At 33.8% G+C, this 27,269-nt stretch overlaps 1 protein-coding gene across 3 annotated transcripts in view; it reads left to right on the top strand.

Moving 5' to 3' along the window:
• OLA1 (Obg like ATPase 1) overlaps positions 1-27,269 on the top strand; it is a 165,207-nt gene that overhangs the window by 111,260 nt on the left and 26,678 nt on the right. For all 3 annotated transcript variants that reach the window (XM_072751971.1, XM_072751972.1, XM_072751970.1), the window contains 2 exons: positions 5,140-5,220; positions 5,532-5,629. In XM_072751971.1, the coding sequence (XP_072608072.1) occupies positions 5,140-5,220; positions 5,532-5,629 (179 nt within the window). The remainder of the gene's footprint in view (positions 1-5,139; positions 5,221-5,531; positions 5,630-27,269) is intronic.

The following is a 27,269-nucleotide window of genomic DNA, read 5'->3' as shown; positions in this document are numbered from 1 at the left end:
AAGTGGTAGAACCAGAACTCAAACCCTAATCTTTTGATGGCAAAATTAATGTTCTTATGAATATGAATGTCCCATAATTTTTTAACAAACCTGAAAATAATGGGCTTTTCGGCTGTTCCTAATCCAAATCTCTTATTGTGCTAGTATCACACTATTATAATTACTGTAGCTTAATGATTTAATACATAGCAAGGCAAGTCATATATTTTTCTCTCTAAATATTGTTTACTCTCAAGCAGTTCATTTCTTTAGAATAATGATATATTCAATTCTTTTTTTTAAAGATTTTATTTATTTATTCATGAGAGACAAGAGAGAAGCAGAGACACAGGCAGAGGGAGAAGCAGGCTCCCTGCAGGGAGCCCGAAGTGGGACTCGATCCTGAGACTCCAGGATCATGCCCTGGGCTGAAGGTGGCACTAAATCGCTGAGACACCAGGGCTGCCCTGATATATTCAATTTTTAACATTCTCCAACATCCCTGTTATAATTTTAACTAGAATTATGTTCTACATTATAATGGCTAGAATTTTTATCAGCATCATGTTGATCAGTACAGATGAGTTTTGAGTCAAAGTCTGGCTGAAACAAATTTTATTTTATTTTATTTTTTTTCCTTTTTTTTAAAATTTTTTTTAATTAATTTTTATTGGTGTTCAATTTACCAACATACAGAAAAACACCCAGTGCTCAACCCGTCAAGTGTCCACCTCAGTGCCCGTCACCCATTCCCCTCCAACACCCGCCCTCCTCCCCCCTTCCACCACCCCTAGTTTGTTTCCCCGAGTTAGGAGTCTTTATGTTCTGTCTCCCTTCCTGATATTTCCCAACATTTCTTCTCCCTTCCTTTATATTCCCTTTCACTATTATTTATATTCCCCAAATGAATGAGAACATACACTGCTTGTCCTTCTCCGATTGACTTATTTCACTCAGCATAATACCCTCCAGTTCCATCCACGTTGAAGCAAATGGTGGGTATTTGTCGTGAAACAAATTTTAAGTTAGTGTCTACGGACCTCAGGTCTGGGAGTCCATGGACCTAGAATATTTACTTAATTGGCTATTGTTGGGGTATTTGAGTATTGCTACAAAATCACAACTCTGGTTCTTGGATTTTTGGATCATGAATCCCTTTTAAAAAGCATTTGGAAGATATGTGCCATCATCCCTCAAAGGAACATAAACATAGAACTTTATGTACAATTTTAGGATGTTAGGGAACCCCTGAAATCTACTTATGGGTCACAGATTAATAATTCTTGCTATGGAAACTAGAGAATACTAAAATAGAGAAGTCTAGTATGTAGTCTTAGGAAGTCAGTTATGTTATTGTGTGCAAAGAAAAATAATTATTTTTGTGATACATGAATTGACAGTTATTATACCTGGATAGTAGGAATATTAAATTTCCCTGATGACCTTGGACCAAGAATGAGGAATAGCAACCTTAAGAATAACTAGGCTAAACAAAGAGCAACTAGAAGAACAGGAAGGAAGACAAATAGGCAAAGGTGATTGGACAGAACATGAATTTCTTAGTCATTTAGACCTGAATTTGAATCTTAGCTCTGCCACTTACTGGCTATGGGAATTTAGGCAAGTCACACGTTCTCTGTGAGCCTAGAAACATTACAACTGCTATTAACAACAATAATAAAATACATCAAGAAAATAAAGCATTTCTTAAGTTAAATGTGAGACAATTAGTAAGAAGAGTCAAAGCATATGAGTGAGAAATTCAAGATTAAGTTTGGATTTTCTTTTTAGTTAAAAGGTAGTTAGTTCAGTAAAAACTAGTTCTTGTAGAATGTTAAGACTAGAAGCCTGAATTGAGATTTCACTTAAAAAAAAAAAAAAAAAAAAAGCCAGTATTCTTGGCAAACCTTCAACAAAACTTAAAGAAAAGGACTAATGAACAATATTCAGATTGGAGAATTCCCTTATGTGCTCTAAGGGAATATCCAAGGGAATATGTTGCCATTTTGTAGATGACTAGTGTTTAATCTTTCAGTATCATAATAACAATGTCAACAGCTCACATTTAATGAGAACTTACTCTGTGCCAAGGACTGTGCTATATACCTTATATGCATTATCTCTTTTGATCTTCACAATTCCCAGGAGTAGATAGTGCCATCATCTGTGTTTATCAATGAAGTAATAGATCACAGACCTGGTTAATGGTAGACCTAGGATTTATTTTCACACTTAAGCATTAAGCTATTGCCTCTCCAATCAGTATTCTCACATCACAGCAAAATAACCAAGAAGTTCAAATATCCATGAAGTTTTTCCTGATCTTCATTATGTATGTAGGATTTTGAAAGTGAGGACTTTGTTAAAGTTATCAAAAGTTATCCTCCTACATCTGTATTCCTGCATAATGATACTGCTAATGAAATTATGAAATCTTAAAGTAATTTCTGATGCCTCAAGCATTAAGGTATCCTTATGTTTTTATTGTATTCTGAATTGTTAGGAGTAGGTTAAGTATGTATTAGGTTATTTTCTCAGTTAACGATATTCAGTTAACTGGAACCTGTTCTTGTTCTCATCATAAGTATTTACATGTGTGTTTATATAAGCATAAGAAAAAACTTAGTCCATTAAATATTACATACAAATATGTCCAAATGTTTTTATTCATATGATTAGAAGTTTTTCAGATAAGGAACATAAAACATCTTTTAATTTTTTTGCTAAAATTAAAATTAATTTTTCTGTAAGAGAAATAGCACAACACATATAATGATCATTTATGTAAAATTCTTATCTGAGAGTGGTCTTTTTTGTCTTAAGTAAATTGGCATCTTTTAATAATCTAAGGTGTCTTTTCTTGGCTGTTGAATCTTATGGAGATAATTAAGAGTACTGGGTAAAAAAGAAAACATTTTAAATTTTAAAACATTTTTACTTTCAACTTGTCAAAATATTTGGTTATAATCTATAAATTTTTCTTAAAAGGTTTGAATGTGGCTTTAATGAATATACTGTTTGAGAACTTTAATTATAAGTTCTCTTTCAAATTTGTTTCTAATTTGTAGTATGGTGTGTTGGTATGAGGGGGAAAAAAACTAATGCCAAAAAGATTTTGTGATAAGATTTCACTGTGTGGAGTGATTGTGTAGTTAATTTAAAATGAAAGAGAAATACTGAAATTCCTTCACTAATGATCAGCATTTATTGAGGCCTTTTGGTTTTGTAAAAATGTTTATAGTTACAAAAGTATTTTACACTTTTTGTATGATTAAAATTTAATTTCCTTCCTTATTTTTGGTTTGATTTTCTTTTGTCTATTTTCTTCTCTTTTCTTTCTTTAATTGAAAAAACTAATGGAACCAAATATAAGATGGTACCACTGTTTTCTCCTTCTTTTGTATAATCTTGTTGCGTGTCTCTACATAAGCTGTTCTGGCCACTCATCATAGTAACCAGCTGGGCCATTTCACCTGCTGGAGCCATTAAAGAGGACTCTCTCCCCCTAGATTAATCCCCTCCGACATTAGTTTTTTGCACTGACAACTGGAGCAGGCATTCAGAATTTGCAGGTGGCCAGTGTGACGCACATAATTGCCTACAATTTTAGGCAATGAATAAAAATGGTCTACATTACTTGTCAAAGGTTGTATATGCAGTGCCAAGTGAGATCTATGGGAAGCCTTTTAGGGTTTAAAGAACAGTTAATAGCAAGGCTGCACAGGGCTTTTTTAATCATAATGCATTTGTAATATAGCACTTTGATCTTCTCCTTGTAGGAAATGGTGTTACATTAGCCACTTTTAAACATTTATGAGTGAAATTCAGTTATAGAAGAGTAAAAGTGATTATTCTTAAGCAGAACATGTTAGATTTCATTAAAAGTTTTCAGCTTGCCCCTTCCTTGTTAAAATCTGTGGGAAGTCCTTTTCCTGGAGAGTTTCAAATCAGGATCTAAGGACATAGGGCTTTTTCCTTATTTTTCCTGTTGGTAACAGCAAGATTTGGAAGGAAGGTATACTAAATATTGAGGTAATTTATACAAGTAGATATTTATAGAAAAATAACTGATTTATGGTAAATACATCGATGAAAACCCAAAAAATCTATTACTAATAATTGTGTATTTCAATAAATTTGTGAGAAATGCATATTTAAAATATATCCATAAATTATCTTTAACAACAACAACAAAAAACCAGATGACTCTCAAACGCACTTCTTCTGGAAGAGCTAAGTTTGACCTTTCAGACCCAAGAGCCTTTTATTAACACCTGCCTGTAAGAAGAACCTTGCCACACGCAGCTTTTAGATTCAGAACCACAAAACTGATGAGGAAAGACTTGAAGGGTTCAGTTTGTGTCACTTGCTGTTTGCCGTTTCCATTTCACAGATGATTAATCTTTCTGTGAAGAAAGGCTAGAGAAACAAAGCACATTGGGCTCTTCCTGCAGTTACTCCTTCTGAATGCACACTAGCTTGCTAACTAAAAGGCCTTTAGATTTCCAGCAGAGAGAGATGTTCTGAAAGTGAATGCAGCTGGTTGGAGGTCACCAGTGCAGGGCTCTTGCCATTGTGTAATGGAGGCTTTGGCAGGTTGGGTGGGGGGGCGGTGTTGGAGCAGGGACAGGAGAAGTGGGCAGGAAGAAGGTGTTGGCAAAAAATTAATTCAGAATTAAAAGGGTTTGGTCAGTTGATTTCATATTTTGGAGGGTAAATCATCAATAATAGGTTCAATTTCGCCTATTTTGTTTGTTTTTCTTTTTAAGGAAAAAATTGTAATTCAGTCTCTTTCCAGTATTCCCCCTCCCTCCATTTCCTAATAGCATGTTTATTTTGCAAGTGGCATCACTAGGTGATGTTGAAATATTATTTACTCTTACAGTCTTTGGTGTATATGAAATATCTTGAAATCTTTAAGACTGTTACTAATTTTGCTAGTATTCCACATTTTATATATTAAAATGTTAGTGCCACAACAATGTTTATTGGTGTTAGATTTTTAATGAGATATTGAAAAATGATTACATGTGTGACTTAGTTCCCCTTTCAAAAAAACCTGAATTTTTATTTTGAAGATTTGAAAACTTAATTTTAATATTTAGTATCCAAGTGTCTAGTGTTCATCTTGTGTTTACTTTTTTTCTCAATATTGTGCAGGATATAATGTGCAAAGTCAAATCCTGGGTTATAGATCAAAAGAAACCTGTTCGCTTCTATCATGATTGGAACGACAAAGAGGTAAGTTACAAATATCATGCCTTCTCTTTCTGTCTTGGCTTTGATTTCTTGGAGAACAATTTAGATTTTTCATTATTTTATATTTTATTATTGTTAATATCTAGTTAAACATTATTTCTATCAATGATTGCTTATCCCCAGGCTTGTTGTTATATTTTCTCTCCCCCTACTCATGATATTTCATAACTGCTGATCCCTTAGAAACAAGAATTAGGAAAATGAAAATGGCTACTTGTTTGAAAAGAGTTTACTTTCAAGTTATTCAATGACTTACTCAACTTTTAAAAAGGATTCTTTATCTCTCACTGTAGATCGAAGTGTTGAATAAACACTTATTTCTGACTTCAAAACCAATGGTCTACTTGGTTAATCTTTCTGAAAAAGACTACATTAGAAAGAAAAACAAATGGTAAGTTTTCTCCCCTCAGAAATATGCAGACATATCCTATCTCTACACACACAAACACATATACATGTGAACTTACTGCTATGTTAGATTTTAATATCTTTCTCATTAATAAAAAGTTTAAAATGGTTAAGAAAGCTTTGTCTGGTTTTGAACATTCTGAGATGAATCTCCTAACTGATCTACACTGAGAGAACTTAAGAAAAAACAAACAGAATTAAATTAGACAATATTGAATCATGCGAATTTACTTATTAAATTTAAATTTAATAGACATTATTGTTTGTTTCCTTTGCAAAATGAGAATAAATGTAGTTAGAGCAATTAAACTTTTTAAACTGGGAATTTCTAACTGTGTTGATACTGTGTTACATGTAGCCTTAAAATATGCACTTGAGATTATAGCTAGGGGTAACTCAAAATCCAGACCAAATGCCAAAAAAAAAGTTTATTTTTAATTTAAAAAACTGTGTGTGAGAGGGGGAGAGGAAGATCAGGTATCTGTTTCAAATACTTTTAAAGTGTACAAAGGTAAAAACTGTGCATTCATGTGTTACCATTTTTGACATGATGTAACCCATGTACTAGGTTTCTTTTCGTTAACTAGTAACTTCAAAAACTCATGTGTTCATGTAACATGTGGGCATGTACACATTTGGCATTGCACTCACTTTGACTTGCCTCACTGGACCCTCAGTATTTTATACTATTAAGTCATACAAACAAATCAAAACTATCCAAAGCAAAATATCTGCGTTCTCCTAAAATATATTGTCGGTTTTTCCCTGTACTTCATTAAGTACTTAGATGCACATGGTTTCAATTTTCCATTAAAAATTCTCATTTCCATATGATATCAAAGAGTGAGAAGCTTTAAACTGAAAAATAAACATTCATAGACTGGAAGCCAAAACAATAATTAATGTCAGATGGTTAACTCCAATAAATGATTAGAATAAATTCTGTGAAATTACTGCAACTAAAAATGCCCTGTTGATATTACTTTTAAGACATTTTGTGTTCCTGATAGGAAACTGAATTTGTCTTCTTTATTGGTAGTGTTCTAGAAAGCATAAACTTAACGTGAAAATTCAGTTCTGACTGGTCAGTGTCCTCCAGTAGAAAATTAACTGTAAAATAATCAGTACTGTCTTACTTCAAATTCTTATAAATTTTATGATTAATGTGTTAAAAATTGTTATCCTTGGGAAAGAATTTTAAAATTCATTGCTTGACCTCAGTTAATAAATCATCGTGGTATGAATGGTAAGGTTTCCTGAGGCTTCATGAAACAATACAGACATCAAAGTTTACATGAAAAGGGATGAGTCAGTTTCCTTGCCCAAAGGGGCTTCTCACACCTGTATTTGGATGATTACAGGTAGAACTCCCTGGCTCTAATTGTATAGTAAATACCATTTCCCAGACCCTAATGGTAGACAGACTGCTTGGGAGACGCCAGTCTGTGATTTAGCTGTCGCCAGACACCCCATGTTTTTTGTGAGACCAGTTGTGATGATGATATGGTTATAGCCAATTGAAAGCAAACTCTTGTCTAAATAGCAAATTTTAATTTATAAAAATGTAGAGGTATGGGTCATCCTATTTATAAAATCAAATTTTAGATTTTATATATATCTAATGATCTGGTTTGAGGTTGTGTGTATGTTTGGTGGGGGGGGGGGGGGATCAGATCTTGTGGAAGTTAGTGTAATTGTAGCTGAAAGATCAAAGACTGGGTAACTGAGTGATGTTCCAGAAGAGAATTTACCACATAGCCATTTTCTGTACAGTTTCTGCCGCCTGCTGTTCCTATTTTCCCTCAAGCTAGCCATTGACTACCCCCTGTGCATCCCTGCTCGTAAAAAATGATTGAGGAAGTATTTGTCATGTATTTATGAGTGGGAAACATTGTGTGATAGGGAATGGCATCTACTGGAGCCAGAAAGATTGCCATTTTCCTTTCATTCAGCCATTCTGCTACAGCTTTAAATCCTCTGTTTATGCAACATAGCCTTTGTATTAAAGTGCAGAATAAATTTTTATTATGAAGGATACGAACACTAGGTTTTCATCGTTTATAACACTGCAAGCAGATGAAAATAGTTAAGATACATTTTAACTACTAAATCCTTTTAATCTGTGTTAGCATCTCATTTTTGGGGAGCGTTTGTATCTAAGCTTCATTTGCATTAGTTGCTCCTTTAGCAAAAGAAAAAGTGTATATATTTTTAAGGTTATTATGTAATATTACTATAGCAACTTAAGACTGATGCAAGAAGCAGTAATAAATATTTTCATGGGTTTTTTAGATGTAGAAAACCATTTTAAATGGTCAGGAAAGAGGAGGAGGAGGGATTCGTGATTTTGGCCCTAAGAGGAAGACTATAGGAAACTATAGTTTAGTGGGTCACCATTTCAGACATCATGAACATTTTAATTACTATTTAGAGTTTATTTTAAATTTAAATGGTAACATTGTTTTTCAATCCTAGAAAAGAAGGAAGCATTTTGAAAGATAAGTCTAGTTTGTTACTGAGTAGGTACATTGACCTTTTGAAAGATGTAAAAAACTGGAATCGTTCCAAACATCTCACTGGTTTTAACAATGTTGAATTAGTCATTTGGTTGATTTATGATTGAGAACTAGCCCCTTGAAGAGAAGCTGACATGGCAGCCAGGTTAGTTACAGTTGTGTTATGATTAGATGACAGTAATCAAGATGTTATAAGGGGAATCCACAGAAACCTTTTTTATTATTATAAATGACTGTTCTTTGAATGCAGAAGTTGTTGTCTTTGTGAGTGCCAGTGACTTCTGAACACTTGAGAATTTCATTTCCTAAACACGATCAGTTGTTACTTATAACTAAAATTGTACTATATGCAGTATTATTTTTCATTTGAGATTGCTTATTGAGTTATGGTAACAGGCAGGTGTAGGACATTAGAACTGTCAAACCATTGCTTGATTAGAGTTTAAATTTCAGTCTTTGCACCTTTGTTGCTCTGTAAGGAATATATGCCATCCAGTTATGAAATCAGTAAACTAATTTTAGATATTTTGTATACCTACATAGCTTCTTTTTTTTTAATTTTTATTTATTTATGATAGTCACACAGAGAGAGAGAGAGGCAGAGACACAGGCAGAGGGAGAAGCAGGCTCCATGCACCGGGAGCCTGACGTGGGATTCGATCCAGGGTCTTCCAGATCGTGCCCTGGGCCAAAGGCAGGCGCCAAACCACTGCGCCACCCAGGGATCCCTACCTACATAGCTTCTAATTATGTTGCATTTTTGTGTTCTCTTGCCCGTCTTTTTTTTTTTTAAGATTATATTTATTTTTTTTTTCATGAGACACACACACACACACACACACACACACACACACACACAGAAAAAGAGAGAGAGAGGAGAGAGGCTGAGACACGGGTAGAGGGAGAAGCAGGCTCCATGCAGGGACTTGAATCCTGGGTCTCCAGGGTCATGCCCTGGGCTGAAGGCGGCGCTAAACCTCTGAGCCACCCAGGCTGCCCTCTTGCCCCTGTCTTTATTAAAACTATTGGTAAAGGATAATTCCATTTTATTCCATTTTATTTTATTGGTTATTATACTACATAATATTCAACTGGAAAATATAACTAACATTTAAGACATTAAGACGTGTGCATGTGTGTGTAAACATGTATGTTTGCATTTGTGGTCACTAAACATTTCCCTTTGACTATTAATATTATGAATCAGTTAATTTGGGTATTGAAATTGATTCAATATATGTAGACAGATATTTACTATCTTTCAAGCTGTTGTGTAATTAAGGGCAGTGTGTCAATTTCACTGAGTGAATTCTCAATAGAAAAAGGTTTTATTAATTCTTACTAGTCTGTGATTCAGTCCCCTCATCCCCACTTTCCTGCTTTTGTTAGTTTTCCATATAATTTGTATACAATAACTAAAAATAGTTTGGCAGTACTATACATCGTGTGCCTGGTTAGGGGGAGAATCACAGAATAAATCCACTTTTTTTTGATTTTTTGAATTGTGTGTGAGAATTATAGGGACTGTGTCTCAGCAACCCTGCATGAAAAAGGAAGTATGTTCATTTTTTATATGTAATTTTGTGTTTATATATGTATATACACAATATGTATACACATGTACATACATATATCTATAAATGTAAAACTATTTCTATAAAACTATTCTAAGAAGTCAATTTCTGACAAGATTATTTCCAGAATCTGGAAATTTATGCTGAAAAATCACATTGCTACACATTTGATTTACTTGAAACAGATAAAATGAGAATAAGTAGTTTTTCCTAAAGAAATTATTCATTTTAGTTTAGGAGCTTCTCAAGCAGATTTGGAATTAGGTTTAACTCACAAAGTTTTCAGGAACATACCCTATTGTATAAAGCAAGATTCACATGTGTGAGATTTTTAAATGTTTTTATCATACATGAGTCTGGCAAATGAAAAGCCCTGAAATACCTGTGCAATATTTTGGGGGGGATTATAATTTTTATTTTTTAACATTTGTAGTTCATATAGTTTTGGGGGGTTGTTATATCACCTTCATCTTGAAATGCCTAACATTGTGAAGCCTATGAGAATACATTATTTATTCTGAGTTCTTTTCTACCTGCTTCAAATCACGGCCTAACACTGGTAGGTGTATAGTAACATGGGTTTTTTTTTTATCTGAATTAAATTTTATAAGCTATAATTTATAATGATTTTCATAAATCTAATACTTTTTAAATGGGAATTCCTTTATGAAGACTAGTGCTTATTTGCCCTTTTGAGAGATATGAAGGGGTGATAGGGCACATCAAGGAAATTCTGGAAGTCTAAACTAAGCAATTTTTTTTAATATGGGGTTGACAAAATTGGTAAACTTCTGTACAAAATATTCTTAATTTTACTTAAGTTATAAATCTAAAAATTTTTCTTGAGACCCCTTCTTTGTTTTACAGTTCTTCTGTTTTTGCTGCTAGATGATTCTCAACTATTTGCTTTTTAGTTTGTATTATGATAAAGCTTTGAAACAGTATCATATGCATTATGAGTTGGAATTTTAAATAATTTCCTGTGAATGGATTTTGTGGAATTCATTATTTCCTAATTTCTTGGATCAGAATCTGAGAGTTAAAAAGAATATACTAAAGCAAAACAGTTTTTTTATTATAAGGGTTAGAACTCTAAAAGAAGGAGGAGGGAAAAGACCTTTGCCCATTTAGGAATCTTTTTACTTAGAATGTTCTTTTGCGTTTGTACATATATGTATATGTAATAATACTTGTGAATTTCTTTCTGGTTTTCATTAAATGGATTTTGGGTACTCTTTCAGATATTTCATATTCTTATCAAATGATGCGAGTACCCTAGAATGCTTAGTCCTAATGAAACCAAATAACAACTCTGATTCCATATTATGAAAAAGATAATTATAGAAGAAATCACATCTTTTTATAGGAATATAATGCTATTTATAATGCTACCCCCTGTACTATGCATTTTAGGAATTTGCCCCGGCTTATTTGTATTTTTCTCCAGTACTATTTATAGACAGTAATTTCTATTTGCAAAATGGTACATGAATTTGAGAAAGTAATACCTTTGGGAGGGTCAGTTGTTATTTTCATTAGCACATCTGTTGACTTACTGATTTATGAGTGATACAATTTATCAAATATGTCAGGACATTTATCTTTTTTTAAGTAGCTGAGGAATTTCACTGCATATGACAAGGAATCGTTTTACAGAATTGTTTCTAGCTTTAAGAGACTAAAGCTCTTTTAAAAAATAAGTGTTCTGTTACTAGAGGGGAGGTCAAAAGGGGGATGTGTGAAATAGGTGATGGGACTAAAGTGTATACTTATCATGATGAGCAGTGAGTAATGTATAGTACTGTTGAATTACTCTGTTCTACACCTGAAACCAATATAACACTGTATGTTAACTGTACTGGAATTAACTTTTTTTTTTTTTTAATAAAAAGGGACTGAGCATGGAACCTGTTTGGGATTCTCTCTCTCTCTCTTCCTCTGCCCCTCCCTGCTTACTTGCGCTCTCTTTCTAAAAATAAAATTAAAAAAAAAATCCTTAAAAAAAAGAATTCTAAGAAACTTTGAGCATATAGTCTATTTGTAAATTAGGTAGTGTATATATTATGAGGAATTTTGGTATATAAAGAATATTGCTGCTTTGGAATTTGAAGAATTAGTATTGTGGTCCTTATTTGCTGCTAACTAGCTCTTTGCAAGCAAATTACCTAGTTTTTCATGTATTTAAGACATTTCATCAGAATGTTCACATAAAATATGTTCTGTATACACAGTATTTCCTAAATTTAATTACCATAACTCAAAATGAATACAATAATAGAAAAAGGACTTGTTTAGTCTTCTAAATGTATCTTCTGGATATATTCCCTTGGTTTTTTTCTTTTTATTATATGGATAAAGGAATAAAATGTATTGTATATATGTTTACAGCTGTAATTCCATGCTTTGAAACAGTTGTCCTCCAAAACAAAATGAACAACCAAAAATCATCTCTGTTTTACAGTAGCAGTAGCAATAAAACTCCCATGATATCAATCACCACCATCTTCCATGACTTTGCCCCTATCATCTTCTCAGATTGGACCCTGTCACTTTACCATTGGCAGCTTAGAGGATTTTATTATTTCTTGGCTTCCATTGATGAAATCATTGTTTAATTATTACAATAACATAATTTTTTAAAGAAATGGTCATTTAGGGATGCCTGGGTGGGTCAGCGGTTGAGCATCTGCCTTCAGCTCAGGGCATGATCCTGGGATTCAGGATCAAGTCCCACATTGGGCTCCCTGCAGGGAGCCTGCTTCTCCCCCTCCTTAATGTCTCTACCTCTCTTTGTGTCTCTCATGAATGAATAAACAAATCTTTAAAAAAAAAAAAAAAAAAGGTCATTTAAAAAGCCTTTTAGATAGTTCCATTGTGATCTCCTGTCTCTCATTTCATTTTTCTCTATTTTTGAATGTGTGTGTGTGTGTGTGTTGGAGGTGAGGCGGTGAAGGTTAGTAAAGAATAAGACCATCTGTAAGATTCCCTCTTCCAGTGCTAGAATTTTATGATTTTAATGAATTAAGTTACAGCAAATTCACAAAGAAAAGATGCCCAGGCAGATACCTATCTAGTACTTTGTCAACCCTCATGTATAGATTTGTCATGGTAGGATTTTTTTCTGCGAAACTATATATAGCGTTTCATAGGTTGCAAATACCCAATTGATGAGCAACTTTTATGGCTGGGTTGGAGGTAAGACCTGATCTTTCCCCTACTCTCAGCCCCTCTCTCATATCTCTACTCCTTGAAAACAAGTCTTTTTGGGGGTATCACCATGTTCCCAGCTTTCCTCATAGTGAGCAGCTATTGCTTTGGCTAGAATGAGAACAAAGCGGAAATAAAATCTCTGTGTAGAATTGGCATATCTATTTTTTGAGCTAGTTTGTATTACAAACTATTACATTTTTTTATTTGGATGTGACCTGGAAAGCATTTCCCCATCAAAAATATTAGATTAAGAAATACCCTCAAAAGCCTACTTAATTCACAACATAGTAGAAATAGTACAGTTTGAGTGATCCACATTTTAGTATCTGTGACCATTTTTATCACCAGCTTTTAAATTCTCCTTAAAAATATGTTCTAAGATAACTGACTTAGGAACTTTGAGTACATTCCTATCTATAAGGTTTAGGGCTGCACATTGGTATCCATTCAGTCTTTTAAATGCTTTCTTAAGAAAACTTCATTTCATAAAAATTCTAACTATGAGTATAAATTTCAAGTTTATGTTTCTTATGAAGACTATGAACTCCTTGAGGATGTGGTTACAATGTTTTCCTTTTCCTTTTCTAAGCAAATAATCATTGGGCCTTCTGTGTGTCAACTACCAACCATTCTAGATGGCAAATAGAAAAAGTCGTTGCCCCATTAAGGCTTATAGTCTCATGGGATAATAGACAGTGAAGAAATATTTAATATTTAATGGCAGGAGATGATTAAAACAATGAATAAAAATAAGACAGGGTAAAAGGGGGTGCCATTTTAGTTAGGATAGTCAAAGAAGGACTTTATGAAGTAAGAGAGTTCACCGTGAGAGAATCTGAGGGAAACTCAGTCCAAGGAGAGGTAACAGCAAATGCAAAGGCATGCATGACAGAGCTTTGAAAAAAAGAGTTAAATCTGAAAACAACTGCTTGAAAAGAACTTTATAAATTCTTATTCAAATGCATTGCAAGTAAATAGATTTTAAAACATATCCTAAATATTTTGAATTCAGGGTTTGAAGAATGGCCATCATTTATTTTCTGGTTTGTGATAATTTCTTAAGAGTCCAGAAAGATCTTAGATTGCCAAATGTTTTAAATAACCTTTGAAGTAAATAGTGTTTGCAAATATATAGATTTACTTTGGGGATGCCTGGGTGGCTCAGTTGGCAGAGCTTGTGACTCTTGATCTTGGGCTTGTAAATTTGAGCTCCACGTTGGGGATAAAGATTATTTAAAAATAAAATATTTTTTAAAAATAGCAACTTAACATTTGTCAAAAGTTTGTAACATAATTTACATTAGTTCATTGGATCCTCAGACATATCTCAACCTGGCCCACACAATACTGTACTATTTTGGCCTTGAATTGATTTTTCACTTTTTAAAATGAAACCTTTTCATCATTGAACTAAGAAATCTGCAGTTTAGGTTAAGAATGGGTTACATTAGCCAAAAGGTAAATGAAATCAGTGTTTCCATTAATAAAGATACAAAGGTACCTTTTCAGTAATTTAAATATTTGTCATTAAGATCAAGAAATAGTGATCAATATTCCTGATGATTATCAACGTTTTCCTTAGAAATTCTTTTGAAAAGAACTATATAGGGGTACCTGTGTGGCTCAGTTGGTAAAGCGTCTGCCTTTGGCTCAGGTCATGATCCATGATCCCAGCATTCTAGGATTGAGTCCTGTGTCAGGCTCCCTGCTCTGGGAAAGTCTGCTCTCCCCCTCCCTGCCCCCACTCCCTCCTACTCATGCGTGTGCATGTGTTTGCTCTCTCTCTCTCTCAAATAAATAAATAAATCTTTTTAAAAATTAAAAAAAATAAACTATAGTCTGTAAAAGACATCAAGGTATCATTGGGTTTAGTTGTAATATTTAAAAGGAAAATAATAACTATCGGTGATCATTTTTTGACTTTTTTCCTTTTTTTAAATGATATTTCAAAAGATTTTTTGCCAAGAGCATGTCTGGCTATGTGAAACATGAAAGTGATTAGTATTTTTCATATATAATTTATATTTAAAATTGTTGCCTTAAATGGTGCCATTTTTCTTTTGTCAGTTTTACCCCTACGCTCCCATTAAATGACACTGACTTAGCTTTTCCTATACCAAACCAAAAGACATACATGGCAAACCATCATTTATTATTGAGCGCCTGCTATGTGGCAGGCACCCTTTTGAGCTTAGAAATTGGGAAGATGCTAATAGTAGATGAAACATGGGAAAATTTTATGAACATTTCTGAAACATAGATATTATCATGCCCATTTTATAGAGAGGCCAGTTAGAGAGATTATAGAACATTCCCAAGTTCTTGTAGCAGGCAAGTAGTAGAAATAAACCCATTTGACTTGAATGTTTATGCCTATTCCACACAACAGAACAAGATATATTTTTGAATCTTCAGATGTCTTTGAAAATATTGCTTTAACTTGAGCATTCTGCTGTGTTTTATCTCAAAGTATCATCTCCACCAAATTGTTTAATGTTAATAAAAGGAGATATTTGTCAAGATGACAACTGTGTGCCTTTCTTAGGATAATATGCTTTAGCTGTTGGTGTTTTTTGCCTTGCCTTATCATTTTATTAACTATATAATATTGTTACAGCAATATATTTTTGGACCCACCGTAGCATCCATTTTTAAGTGTATACCATATGTAAAAATTTTGTTAGAGAAAATACAGTGGCTTTTATTGAAATTAAAGCTAAAAATTACTTGAAGTTCCATGTCTAAAACAGTAGTACAGTAGTACAGTACTAAAATATAGTACAGTATAGTATATCTGTACTATAACTATATAACTATAACTATAAACATAGCTATAATCACAGATGATTTTATATATTTGAATATGGTAAGTGGAATTTGCCTCCTCCCCCGCCCCCAGCATAACATACAATTTGTTAAGAATAATTCTACACTGCTAGGGGGGAAGGAGTTGATGTGTAAATGAAAGGGAAGTGAATGAATATTATAAATTAGAATAACAACAAATTCATATACCTAAAATGTTGCATTAGTTGTAGTCAGCATAAAGTCAACACTTACTGAACACTTAAGTGTATTCCAGTTACATTTAAAACTCCCCAAAACCTTATAGAATAGGTACCATTGTTATTTTAAGGAGGGCAAAGCAAGTATATAGCAATTGAGGAGCTTGGCCAAGGTTGCATAGCCAGTCAGTGGTGCCAAGATTCAAACCTAAGCAGTTTATCTCCTGAGCCCATGATCTTTACTACTATGCCACAGTATCTCAGCTTTGGGCCCTTGGTAGTGGGAAAGGTAGACAAGGCCTGAGCAATAGGTCATATACTAGTTACATTTCCTGTCACTATAAATTTCATTTAGATAAGGTTTTGTTGTTGTTAAACAGTTAATGCACTGTGAAATTTGAAGCTAAAAATTCACTATAACCTGATTAGAGAATGCCAACTGAAGGGAATATACAAATGGTTACCTAAACCTTATTTTGATTTTCATGAATTTGTCATTAAAAACTATGTTCCAAACATGTAGCAATTTAATAGCCCTTTATAGGGGCAGTAGTTAAAGTACTTATATATTTTTACATAGAAAATATATATTAATCATTTTTTAAGATAAGTACTTTATTCTACCGCTTGGTTGTTTGTGTGTTTGTTTTTAACCACATAGTAATTTGTTCTGTTTCCTTGCATTTTCAGTAACTTGGATTTGTTTTTGAAACCTTCTCGGGAGTAGGGAAATGTACATGTATTTGCATGTGTGGCATATCTTATTAGATGAAGTACAAATAGATAATTTATATAATCTGTTTAAATTCTGTATTCATGCATAGAAGTATAATGGAAAGAACATATATACATATGTGTGTATATGTGTATGTAAGTATATATATATCCAAGTCTTGAGCAAAATACTGACTACTATATATTGAACATGTCTTATATGTTGGACTTTGGAGTGCTTACATAAAAAGTTCTCTTTTTTTTAAAGATTTTGTTTACTTATTTGAGACAGAGAGAGAGAGTGCACAGAAGCTGAGGGGAGGGGCAGAGGGAGAGGGAGAAGACTCCCCACCAAACAGGGAGCCTGACATGGTGCCCAATCCCAGGACCCCAGGCTCATGACCTGAGCCGAAGGCAGATACTTAACCCAACCAAGCCACCCAGGTGCCCCCTAATATGTTCTTTTATTTGAAATAATCCTCATCACAATCCTGAAGGGCAAATGTTTACCTATTTACTTAGAGAAGTATAAAATGAACATTTTAAACATCTAAACATTTTAAAGACATCTTTTATCTTGAGCTCATAAGAAAAGGTATAAAACATTTTATTGGATTTATAGGAAGCCTTTCATGGAATAAGAAGTGCACATTTTTTTGTTAGTTGCATTCTAGTGAAAATTGCACAGAAACCCATACAGTTAGATTAGAAATAAAGAAAAATAAATATTATATGGTCAATTAAACTATTACAAAAGAGGCAAGAATATATAGTGGATAAAAGACAGTCTCTTCAATAAATGGTTCGGAGAAAATAGCTACATGCAAAAGAATGAAACTGGACCTACTTTCTTACACCATAAAACTCCTAGAAGAAAATAGACAGTAATTTCTTTGACATAGGCTGTATAAACATTTTTCTAGATAGGCGCAAAGGAAACAAAAGGAAAAATAAGCTATTGGGATCTACACAAAATAAAAGCTTTTGCACAGCAAAGGCAGCCACCAACAAAACAAAAAGCAACCTACTGAATGAGAGAATATATTTGCAAGTGATATATCTGGTAAGGGGTTAATATCCAAAATATGTAAAGAACTTACACAACTCATTACCAAAAAAAAGCCACACATCACAAAAGAAACCCCAACAATCCAACTAAAAAATGGGCAGAGGACCTTAGTAGACATTTTTCCAAAGAAGACAGATAAATGGCCCACAGACATGGTAAGATGCTCAACATCACTAATCAGGGAAATTCACATCAAAACCACAATGAGATACCACCTCATACCTGTCAGATTGGCTAAAATCAAGAAGACAAGAAACAACAAATATTGGCATGGATGTGGCAAAAAAGGAATCCTCAATGCATTGTTGGTGGGAATGTAAATTGGTCGAGCCACTATGGAAAATAATGATCCAATAATTGAGTATTTACCCAGAAAATACTATTGAGTATTTACCCAGAAAAAATGAAAACGCTAACTTGAAAGGATATGTGCATCTCATATAGTGAAGACATGGAAGCAACCCCAAATATCATCCCTAGGTGAATGAATAAGGAAGATGTGGCATATATATATATATATACATACATACACACACACAGTGGAATATTACATGGCCATAAAAATGAAATCTTGTCATTTGCAACAACATGTATAGATCTAGAGGGTGTAGTGCTAAGTGAAATAAGTCAGAGAAAGACAAATGTGATTTCCCTCATGTGGAATTTTAAGAAACAAATGAACATAGAGAAAAAGACTCAAATACAGAGAGCAAACTGGTGGTGCCAGGGGGAGGTGGGTGGTGAGATGGGTGAAATAGATAAAGAGGATTAAGAGTACCCTTATCTTGATGAGCACTGAGAAATGTATAGATTGTTGAATCATTATATTGTACACCCAAAACTAATATAACACTATGTTAATTATACCTGAACTAAAAAAAAAAAAAAGATACCGACTTTCTATTTTCTTTTATTTCTCCTAAATATACGTATTTTTGTTTTTTATAAGATTGTAGTGTTCTATCTTTTAAAATTTACAAGGAGGGACACCTGGGTGGCTCAGCAGTTGATCGTCTGCTTTTGGCTCAGGGCATGATCCCAGAGGCCCGGGATCAAGTCCCACATCAGGCTCCGCACAGGAAGCCTGCTTCTCCCTCTGCCTGTGTCTCTGCCTCTCTCTGTGTGTCTCTCATGAATAAATAAATACAATATAAATAAATAAATAGGATATGATCACTTATATTTTCCCCTCCTTTCACTGTATTTTTGTTTACTTTCTCTTTCCCTCACCAAAACAAAACAAAACAACAACAACAACAACAACAAAAGTTCAGGATCCAGTTAAAAATTTGTTTAGGCACACAAATTATTTTAAAATTTCAAGGGGAATCAGTATTAATAGACACCTGTTAAATACTACACAAACTATTAGCTAATGGCAGTTTATAATCTCAGCATGAGTCATCTTTGCTCAGGGTCTGGGGTTTTTACTGATGATTGTGGTCTGGTGCACATGTCTTCTTAGGCGTCCAGGAACTGGTCAGAGTCCAGGTGTCCTTCATAGCCATTCATTCCCTGAAGTCACATGCTTTGACATCAAGGTGTTTGGCGTCAGTGGTATTAGAGAATGTTCACCTGGTCACTTGAGTGTTATCTATTGTGCTGGAAGACTCCAAAGACTCTCTTTGTCCCTTACAAGGGGGACATATGCTGTTTGCATTACAAGACACAGGTAGAGTGGTGTGGGGAGATTCAGCCTGAGGTGAAGTTCTGGGATGTGAGAAACATTCCACACAAACTAATCTATACAATATCCAAGAGTCAGGAGAAAAAAAAACAACAAAACACTAAAGTGGCTTAGTTAGTGTGGTTTAGTTACACTAAGTGGATTAGTTTGTCTGGAATGTTTCTCACATGGTAGAATTTTACTTTAGGCCAAATCTGAGATAGAGACTGAAGAGGGAAAAAAAAAGAGACCAAGGGAGAGAATACAGAGAATATTGACCTTTTGTTTCCTTTCCTATGTTCAGAGATAAACGTCTTAGTTGTCTAGATCTCTGGAAATTAGTGCTTTTTAAAGCTTTTAAATGTTACTAGAACACATTGTTGAAGTCATATCTGGCCAGTTTTCTGATTAAGTGTAATTAATTATGTTTCTATAATTACACATTTCATGATGATGATCCATGATGGGACATTATTTTCTCTCTGTTATTCAGTGAAATTTGTATGGGTGGCTAAGTATTTTTTTTCTTGTGACTTGGTATTACTTAGACATTTCAGATACATAGTTTAAGGACTACCACATTACACTGGGAGGTTCCGTCAGCCTCATAATAGTGGAGAACTGAAGAGAAAAAGCAATGTGTATTAAGCATCCTTAGCCGTAAGCAGGGGAAGGAATGTGAGTGTGGCTTAACTGATAATTATGACTTTCTTACTACATATCACTTATAGAATTTTTTTCTATAAAATACTTAGTAGTTACACATTTGCTGTTTTATGGTTATTTCAGTGCCCTATTGACATCGGGGGCTACTGATTGTTGTATTAGTAGTTCTTGACAAATAGGAATTATTTGATATGCTAAGCCATTTCTGACAGAAGATATAAAGTTTTGACAAACATGTATGGCACAGCAAGTGTCCAATTCTAAAGAGCAAAATAAATGCAAACCACCATTATGGTGAACACAAACAGCCTGAAAGCAAGTTATCAGTAAGCAAATAATTGTTGAACTGTTATGAATGGAATAGGATGTTGAAATAGGGCATGATTGGCTGATGTTACATATGTCCTTGATTACCTTCCTTGTGCTTTTATCCTAATAAGTGACATTCTTTGTATTCCCTTGGATGGCTAGACAGTCTGACACTGAAGAAGAATAAATATTGCATGTGGTACACATTAAGCTGTCATCCAAGACAGCATTTATAAAAAGTAACTGCAGAAATTCATAAGAAATTCTGCACTGCTACAGTTTCCTGGCTCCAGTCATAATTGTCAAAGTTCTTGACACATTCAGGTCTTCAGAAATGATTTAGGTTTACAATGGCTTGGTATATGAATAATTATTATGGATTTGTGTTCTCATATTGCCTTAAGATGTTAATGTTAGTTACCCAAATGTTGTATTTTACAATAATTTTATTTTTAAAAACGTCTGTTCAGTGGTAATAGTGACATCTCCCTCGTCTTATGGTATTTCATAGACAATTCATGTATTCGAAAGGAAGAACAGGAATTTTTTAAATGCTTAATTTATCCTTTACCTGTTGGAAAATATAGCTCACTTGAGTTTAATGCTACCAAATAACTCTGACAACAAGCATTTTTATTTTTCTTCTCCAGCAGCATTGGAAAACCTTCAAATGACCCAAATGAGAATAACCATTTTAAGACTATTTCCAAAAACAACCAAACCACTACTTGATGTTTCCTTTTAAAATATTGGATAATTTTATTCATATACTTTTATAATTTTAATATAGTTTTTTGAGATAGGGCAAGGTCTTATTTGTTCTAGTTACTGTTAACCTCTTAAAATTCCTTTTGGTGGAAGATGGGTAGAAGACACAATATTATACTAAATAAGCATACCTAAATAAGAGGTAAATTATGAATGCAAATTTAGCAAGCATTTTTTTAAAGCCCCCGTTGCTTTTCCTAAACTAAAATACTTCTGTCATTCTACCTTTATGGTGTGCCACATAATAACTGAAGGATACGAAAATTTTTTCTTTTTTATATTTCTGTAACCTGACACTATTATTCTAAGCCATTCAAAATTAAGTAATTAGTATTCCCATTCTATAATCTAATCAAGAATATAACATATTCTATCAGCTGATTACTAGGAAAATGTGATTAAGTATCAGAATGATTTATGATCCAACACAAATACAAAAATAAAATACAGTGTTGAGTTCTAAATTATGAGCCGTGTTTTAGGAAGGGCAAGAGGTCAGTCAGAGTTTCTGTGACAACTATATTTTGTGTTAGTTTTAAAATTATATAATATTAATTTGAGGAAATGTTTTTAGGATATTCTATTTGCTTTGAAATCTAAACCATCCGTTTGGATTGAAGAAACTTTTCTCCAGGTATAACACTGCTCGAATGTTACCTATAGCTTTTAACTCTCTAGGCCACTACAGAGCACAAAATATTTGCCCAACTGGTAAATTGAACTGTAAGTCCCACTGCGGGAAATTGCTTTGCTGTGCTCCAAACAGCAGTTATCTTAGTAATTGTACCTGAATTCTTTGTGGCTAATAGAGCGTAGACGTCCATTTTACAAGCAGAAAATTATTTCTCTTAAATACTTTTAATTATAAATCCCCCAAATAAAATGTGAATCAACAGAGTATAGTGAGACATTAAACTGCATCATTTTTAATTGTTAGTGCAGAAAAGTGAAATTCTTTTTTCCTTCCAGTGTAAAACTGTACATATCCAACATTTCACATTCTAAACTGGAGCTCCCAACAAGGAGCTTATCAGAGCAAATTGTCTAGTCCATCCCCTTCCTCACTCAAAACCTAATGACCCTTTATCATCATGGTTTAGATTGCTGGACACAGATGTGAGAAAATACAAGTAATCTACAGGTAACTACAGTAGCTGCACTGATGTTCTCAGAGAACTGACTGCTGGGAAGATAAAGAGCTTCCCACAGAGTCTGTGACTTTCTGGCAGCAAAGCACATCATGAGCTCATACATGAAGTTTTATTTGCTGAAGATTCACAATAAGATGCATTAGAACATTCAGCAGGGACTCTTTTTAGATGAGCAGAGAAATTCTGGAGGATTATTAGTTGATGTACCAGTGCATAGCATCACACTAAAATTTTTTAAAGTTCAACAAAATTAATTTTTTGTGTAGACATCAAAGACTATGACTACAATGCAGCATTAATATTGAACTTTTTGATATTTATATAATCTCCGACAGACCCTAATCTCTTTCTCTTCACCAAAGGCTGAGCTTCTCGCTGGAAAGTAGTTTGGTTATGATTGTCAGTGTGAAAACAGAACAGCAATTTTTCAAACTTTAGTACAAAATTGTATTTCAAAGGACTTGTTTATTGGCCAGGTGCTCTGCTTTTGTCAGCTACTTAGATTGTGATCAGTGAGGTAAACTCATTTGTCTGTTTACAGGCAGTTAAATAATTTACCCTGAACAGGATGATCGGTTTCTCTTGGATAAAGGTACTGCACCTGTAGCTTAAGTTTTACAATTGTTGGTTTGACTATTATTTGCAGTGATCATAGTTTCATACGGCTTTAGAAAACTACAATGCAAAAAAAAATTTTTGCTTAATCTTTTTTTATGTATGCAGCGTTTTGCTTGTAGTCATTGAATTTAGTTTAAGTTTACTAGATTGAGGTGAATCAATATGAATTAGACTGCCTGAACTTCAGGTGTGTGTTTCTTTTCAAAAATAATTTGCTCATTATATTTTTCTAAAAGCCAATTAATTTTGTTTTTGTAAAAACCTCAACTACCGGATTAGGAATAGTCATATTAAGTTATATGTCAAAATGAATTCCAGCCCTCAAATCATTTTTAGAAATTACCATTTTCATAGCTGAAACATAAAGATGATTTTCAACAACCAGTATTAGTTAAGCAGTTCACAGCCAATACAGAGTAGTGAGGTATTTGATTCATTCTTGTATAATTCTATGTGTTATGTTACCTAGCTTAACTGCTATTCTTTATGGAGAATATTGAAATGGTCAGAAAATTAAAGATGATACTGGTTAAGCCTTTTTGCCTAAGTCCCTGCTTTTTTTTTTTTTTTTTTTTGCTTCAACAATATTATAATGTTGTACTTTTAAAAATAAGTTTTTCCAGGTAGAGCACTAAAATTACATCAACTATACCTGCGATCTTAGGTAATTAAGTTAAAGTTTCTGGTGTAGAATGACCAGTGAACAAAGTAAATATCATACCAAAAAACGGATAAGACAAATTTTCTATAAGCACAGCTAGTCATTGGACTTTCTGTTATTCTTCTAATAGCAATTAGTGCTACTCTTTTTGGAGATTTGTATCAGTGAAGATTTTTAGTTTACACTAATATATTTGAAATATTCATAGTAGCATGGCATAGATTAACCTAAAAAAAAAAAAGGAACATTGAAGAATTGTTTGAGGCAGTATTCTGCATTAATTCTGTTTTTAGTTTGCTATAAGATCTAAAGAAAAAACTATATTTGTTTCCATTTAGCAGCAAATAGGAAACACAGAACTCAAAATTCTACAAAGCACATTTTCCTTACCCTCTTTGTGTTTAAAAAGAAAGAAACCAGAGGAGCATGTGCAGTATAAGATTGTTTTGCATTTTTGTTTTTACATCACCAGATTAAGTATAATGAAACCCATCTGCAAATTGTATGAACTACTCATTGGTTTTTGTCAAGGACTGTAGTACGGTTTTTCCCTTCTTCTACAGTTTTTTTTTTTTTAAATTTCAACAAGATATACAGAAAATTAAAAACCTTGTCTGTTATAAAGTTTTGTTTGAGCTTTTTAAACTGAGTGATTAGCAGAAATAATGACCCTGTCAGCCTTAATCACATTAAAATGTGGTTAACATCATTTAATTTTTTCCACTTAATATGCAAAAATTTCCAGTAGATTTGCAGTGAAGGCCATTGAAATTCCATTAGAACAAGAATAAAAATTTCAGGCATCATTTATTCAGAGAAGGAATAAAGGTCTCGATTGAGAACTGCTGAATCTTTCTATTAGAGACACTATGAATCATTACATTGAATGTACCGTACATTTCGATAGACCTGTGTCAGGCTTTTTAAATGGTTGAAAATCATGTTTTCTCTGTTTTTCATAAGGAGAAATAAACTAGAATTGCATAATTTTATAAATATCTGAAAGATTACTGAATGTTTTATTTTGTACTACTTCAATCTGCTTAAATTTGGAGTAGGAAGTTATTTGTGTCTGAAAAAACAAGGTAAATGAAAGAATTATTTTAACATGGAACAAAAGTGCACAGCCAAACTACAGAATGGATGGGCTGTGTCTTTTAAATAGTTGTTTTGGTGTATGCTAAGTCAGAAATTTAGAATTAAGAATCAAATGACACTAACTCTTTCCCAAAGTTCATAGCTTGTCATTTGTCAAGCTTCAACTGATATGTTATGCTGCATTAGCTATGTATGAATTAGAACTGAAGAATATTCTACAGTTTCTAGTACTGTTTATCCTTTTATGCTCATTTTTGATACTTATTCGTTGTGATGTATTCATAGAATAAGAAAGTAGGAAAAACTTAATTTTGTTTTAAACAATTAAGAAATGTCTACCATTTATACTTTCTTTGATATGTCTGCATTTGCCAGTATCCTGTAAAACTTAACATTGTGTGGAATGTTTCTCCCCCATTAAAAAAAAAAAAAAAAAGACTGTTACTGTATATACCTGATAAGCGGAAATGGTTTTCTGGAACCATTCCTATCTCTCGGGTAATTAAGTAATTATACAGTGTTGTGTGTGTATTTTTTTTAATTTGTATTTTGTTCCCAAACCATATGAACCCATTATATAATTATACTGTGTATACTTTGTAGTAAAAATACCATTGGAAAATTCGTCAGGGAAAGTGTTCCATGAATGTGCTACTCACAGTGTATGAATTTCTCCTTCCTCTCATGCTTCTGTGTCTGCAGAAATGTAAGAACATTTAATTGTCTGCTCCCCTTATTTGCCACATCCCTTCTCCCCACCGTGGCTGGCCCCTGTGGCCTCCTCAGACACATCTTCCCTGACTACTCTGTCTAGAGTTATCTCCCAGGTTCCTTTTTGTTCACAGCATCATGTGTATTTACTTCAGAGCACTTATCACAAGGATAGTCTTGCTTATTTGTCTTTCTGTCTCATGAGAATTTAATTCCAGGAGAATAAGAACCTTGCCTGTATTTTCAGCATTTTATATCTCCAGTGCTTGACCCTGGACTCCGTAAATACTGTTGACTGATTGAGTAGCTGGCTGGGTGAAATCAGTGGAATATATCCCTTATGTTTCAACGCTGACTTTTAGTCCTCATTGATAGAAATCTAGATCATTTGAAGTCCTTCTGTTCTAATTAGATACACCTAAGGTTTAGAGCACAGGTATATGAACTGTCTATTCCAGGGGTCAGCAGATGTTCTGTGGTATGAGTTACATAGTATTTCCAGCTTTGAGGGTCACACAGTCTGTTACAGCTACTCATCTTTGCTGTTAGAGGAAGAAGGCAGCCTTAGACAGTATGTAAACAAATGGGCATGGCAGTATCAATAACATTTCATTTATGGACACTGAAATTTGAATTTCATATAATTTCACTGTTGCAAAACATTCTTCTTTTTTGAGAATCATTTTAAAATGTAAAAACTGGGGTGCCCGGCTGGCTCAGTTGGAAGAGCATGTGACTCTTGATCTCAGGGTTGTGAGTTTGAGCCCTGTGTTAGGTGTAGAGATTACTTAAAAATAAAATTGTTTTAAAAAACGCAAAAGCTATTCTGAACTTGCAGGCCATACAAAAATGTATAGTGACTTGCTGAGTCCTGGTCTATGTACTTAACCAAAAACAGTCGTTTAGTTGTGCATATATGTATCTCCATTCATCTACATTCCTCCTTCTCTCACTCTTGTATCATCAGTTCCCCCCTCCCTTGGATGTTTCCTGTCAGCCTATAAGCTTGATATTATATCTCCAGTCCTTAGAACAACTTATTTTGGCCCCACATTCCTTTTTTTCCTTTTTCTTTCTTTCTTTTTTTTTTTTTTTTAAGATTTTATTATTTATTCATGAGAAACACACGAAGAGCAGAGGCAGGGACATAGGCAGAGCAAGAAGTAAGCTCCTTAGGGAGCCCGATGCGGGACTCAATCCCAGGACCCCAGGATCACAACCTGAGCCAAAGGCAGATGCTCAACCACTGAGCCACCCAGGCATCCCCCCACATTCCTTTTACACTACAGCTTATTCTCTTCTTCCTTGAAAGAGCTATGTAAGTATTAAATAAAATTACGCATATAAGATGCCTGTCATTTCTCCTTTCCTTTTAAAAGAAATGTGGTTTTGGGATGCTTGGGTGGCTTAGTCAGGTAAGCGTTTATCTCTTGATCTTGGCTCAGGCCTTGATCTCAGGGTCGTGAGTTCAAGCCCTGCATTAGGCTCCACACTGGGTGTTGAGCCTATTAAATGAACGAATGAATGAATGAATGAATAAAATGTTATTTTATAGTAGTATTTTTGTATTACTTTGTTTGCAGGTTTCTCTTATTTAAAGGAAAACTAATGTAGAAAATATATCCTGAATAATATTTTTCTTCAAGGCAATGACCCTCATGGGGTTGGGGGGGGGCAGGGTCTATAATAAATGAAAGTATGTGTGTACCTGTCTCTGTCTTTTTGTCTCTGATCCTACCAGAATAAACTGTTTTTAGAAATTTCATGACATTCTCTTCTGCTTTGCTTTTGAGTGACAGGTGTATTAGCCTTTCACTTCTTAATCTCTTTACTGATTTTCTCTGTGTCTGCCATGGCTCTTCCCCAGGGTTTAGTAACTGAGTGACT

The sequence above is a fragment of the Vulpes vulpes genome, chromosome 3, assembly GCF_048418805.1.
Source record: "Vulpes vulpes isolate BD-2025 chromosome 3, VulVul3, whole genome shotgun sequence".
NCBI classification, from domain to species: domain Eukaryota; kingdom Metazoa; phylum Chordata; class Mammalia; order Carnivora; family Canidae; genus Vulpes; species Vulpes vulpes.
Note: the sequence above shows the minus strand (reverse complement) of the source record. Positions and strands in the feature narration are given on the sequence as shown.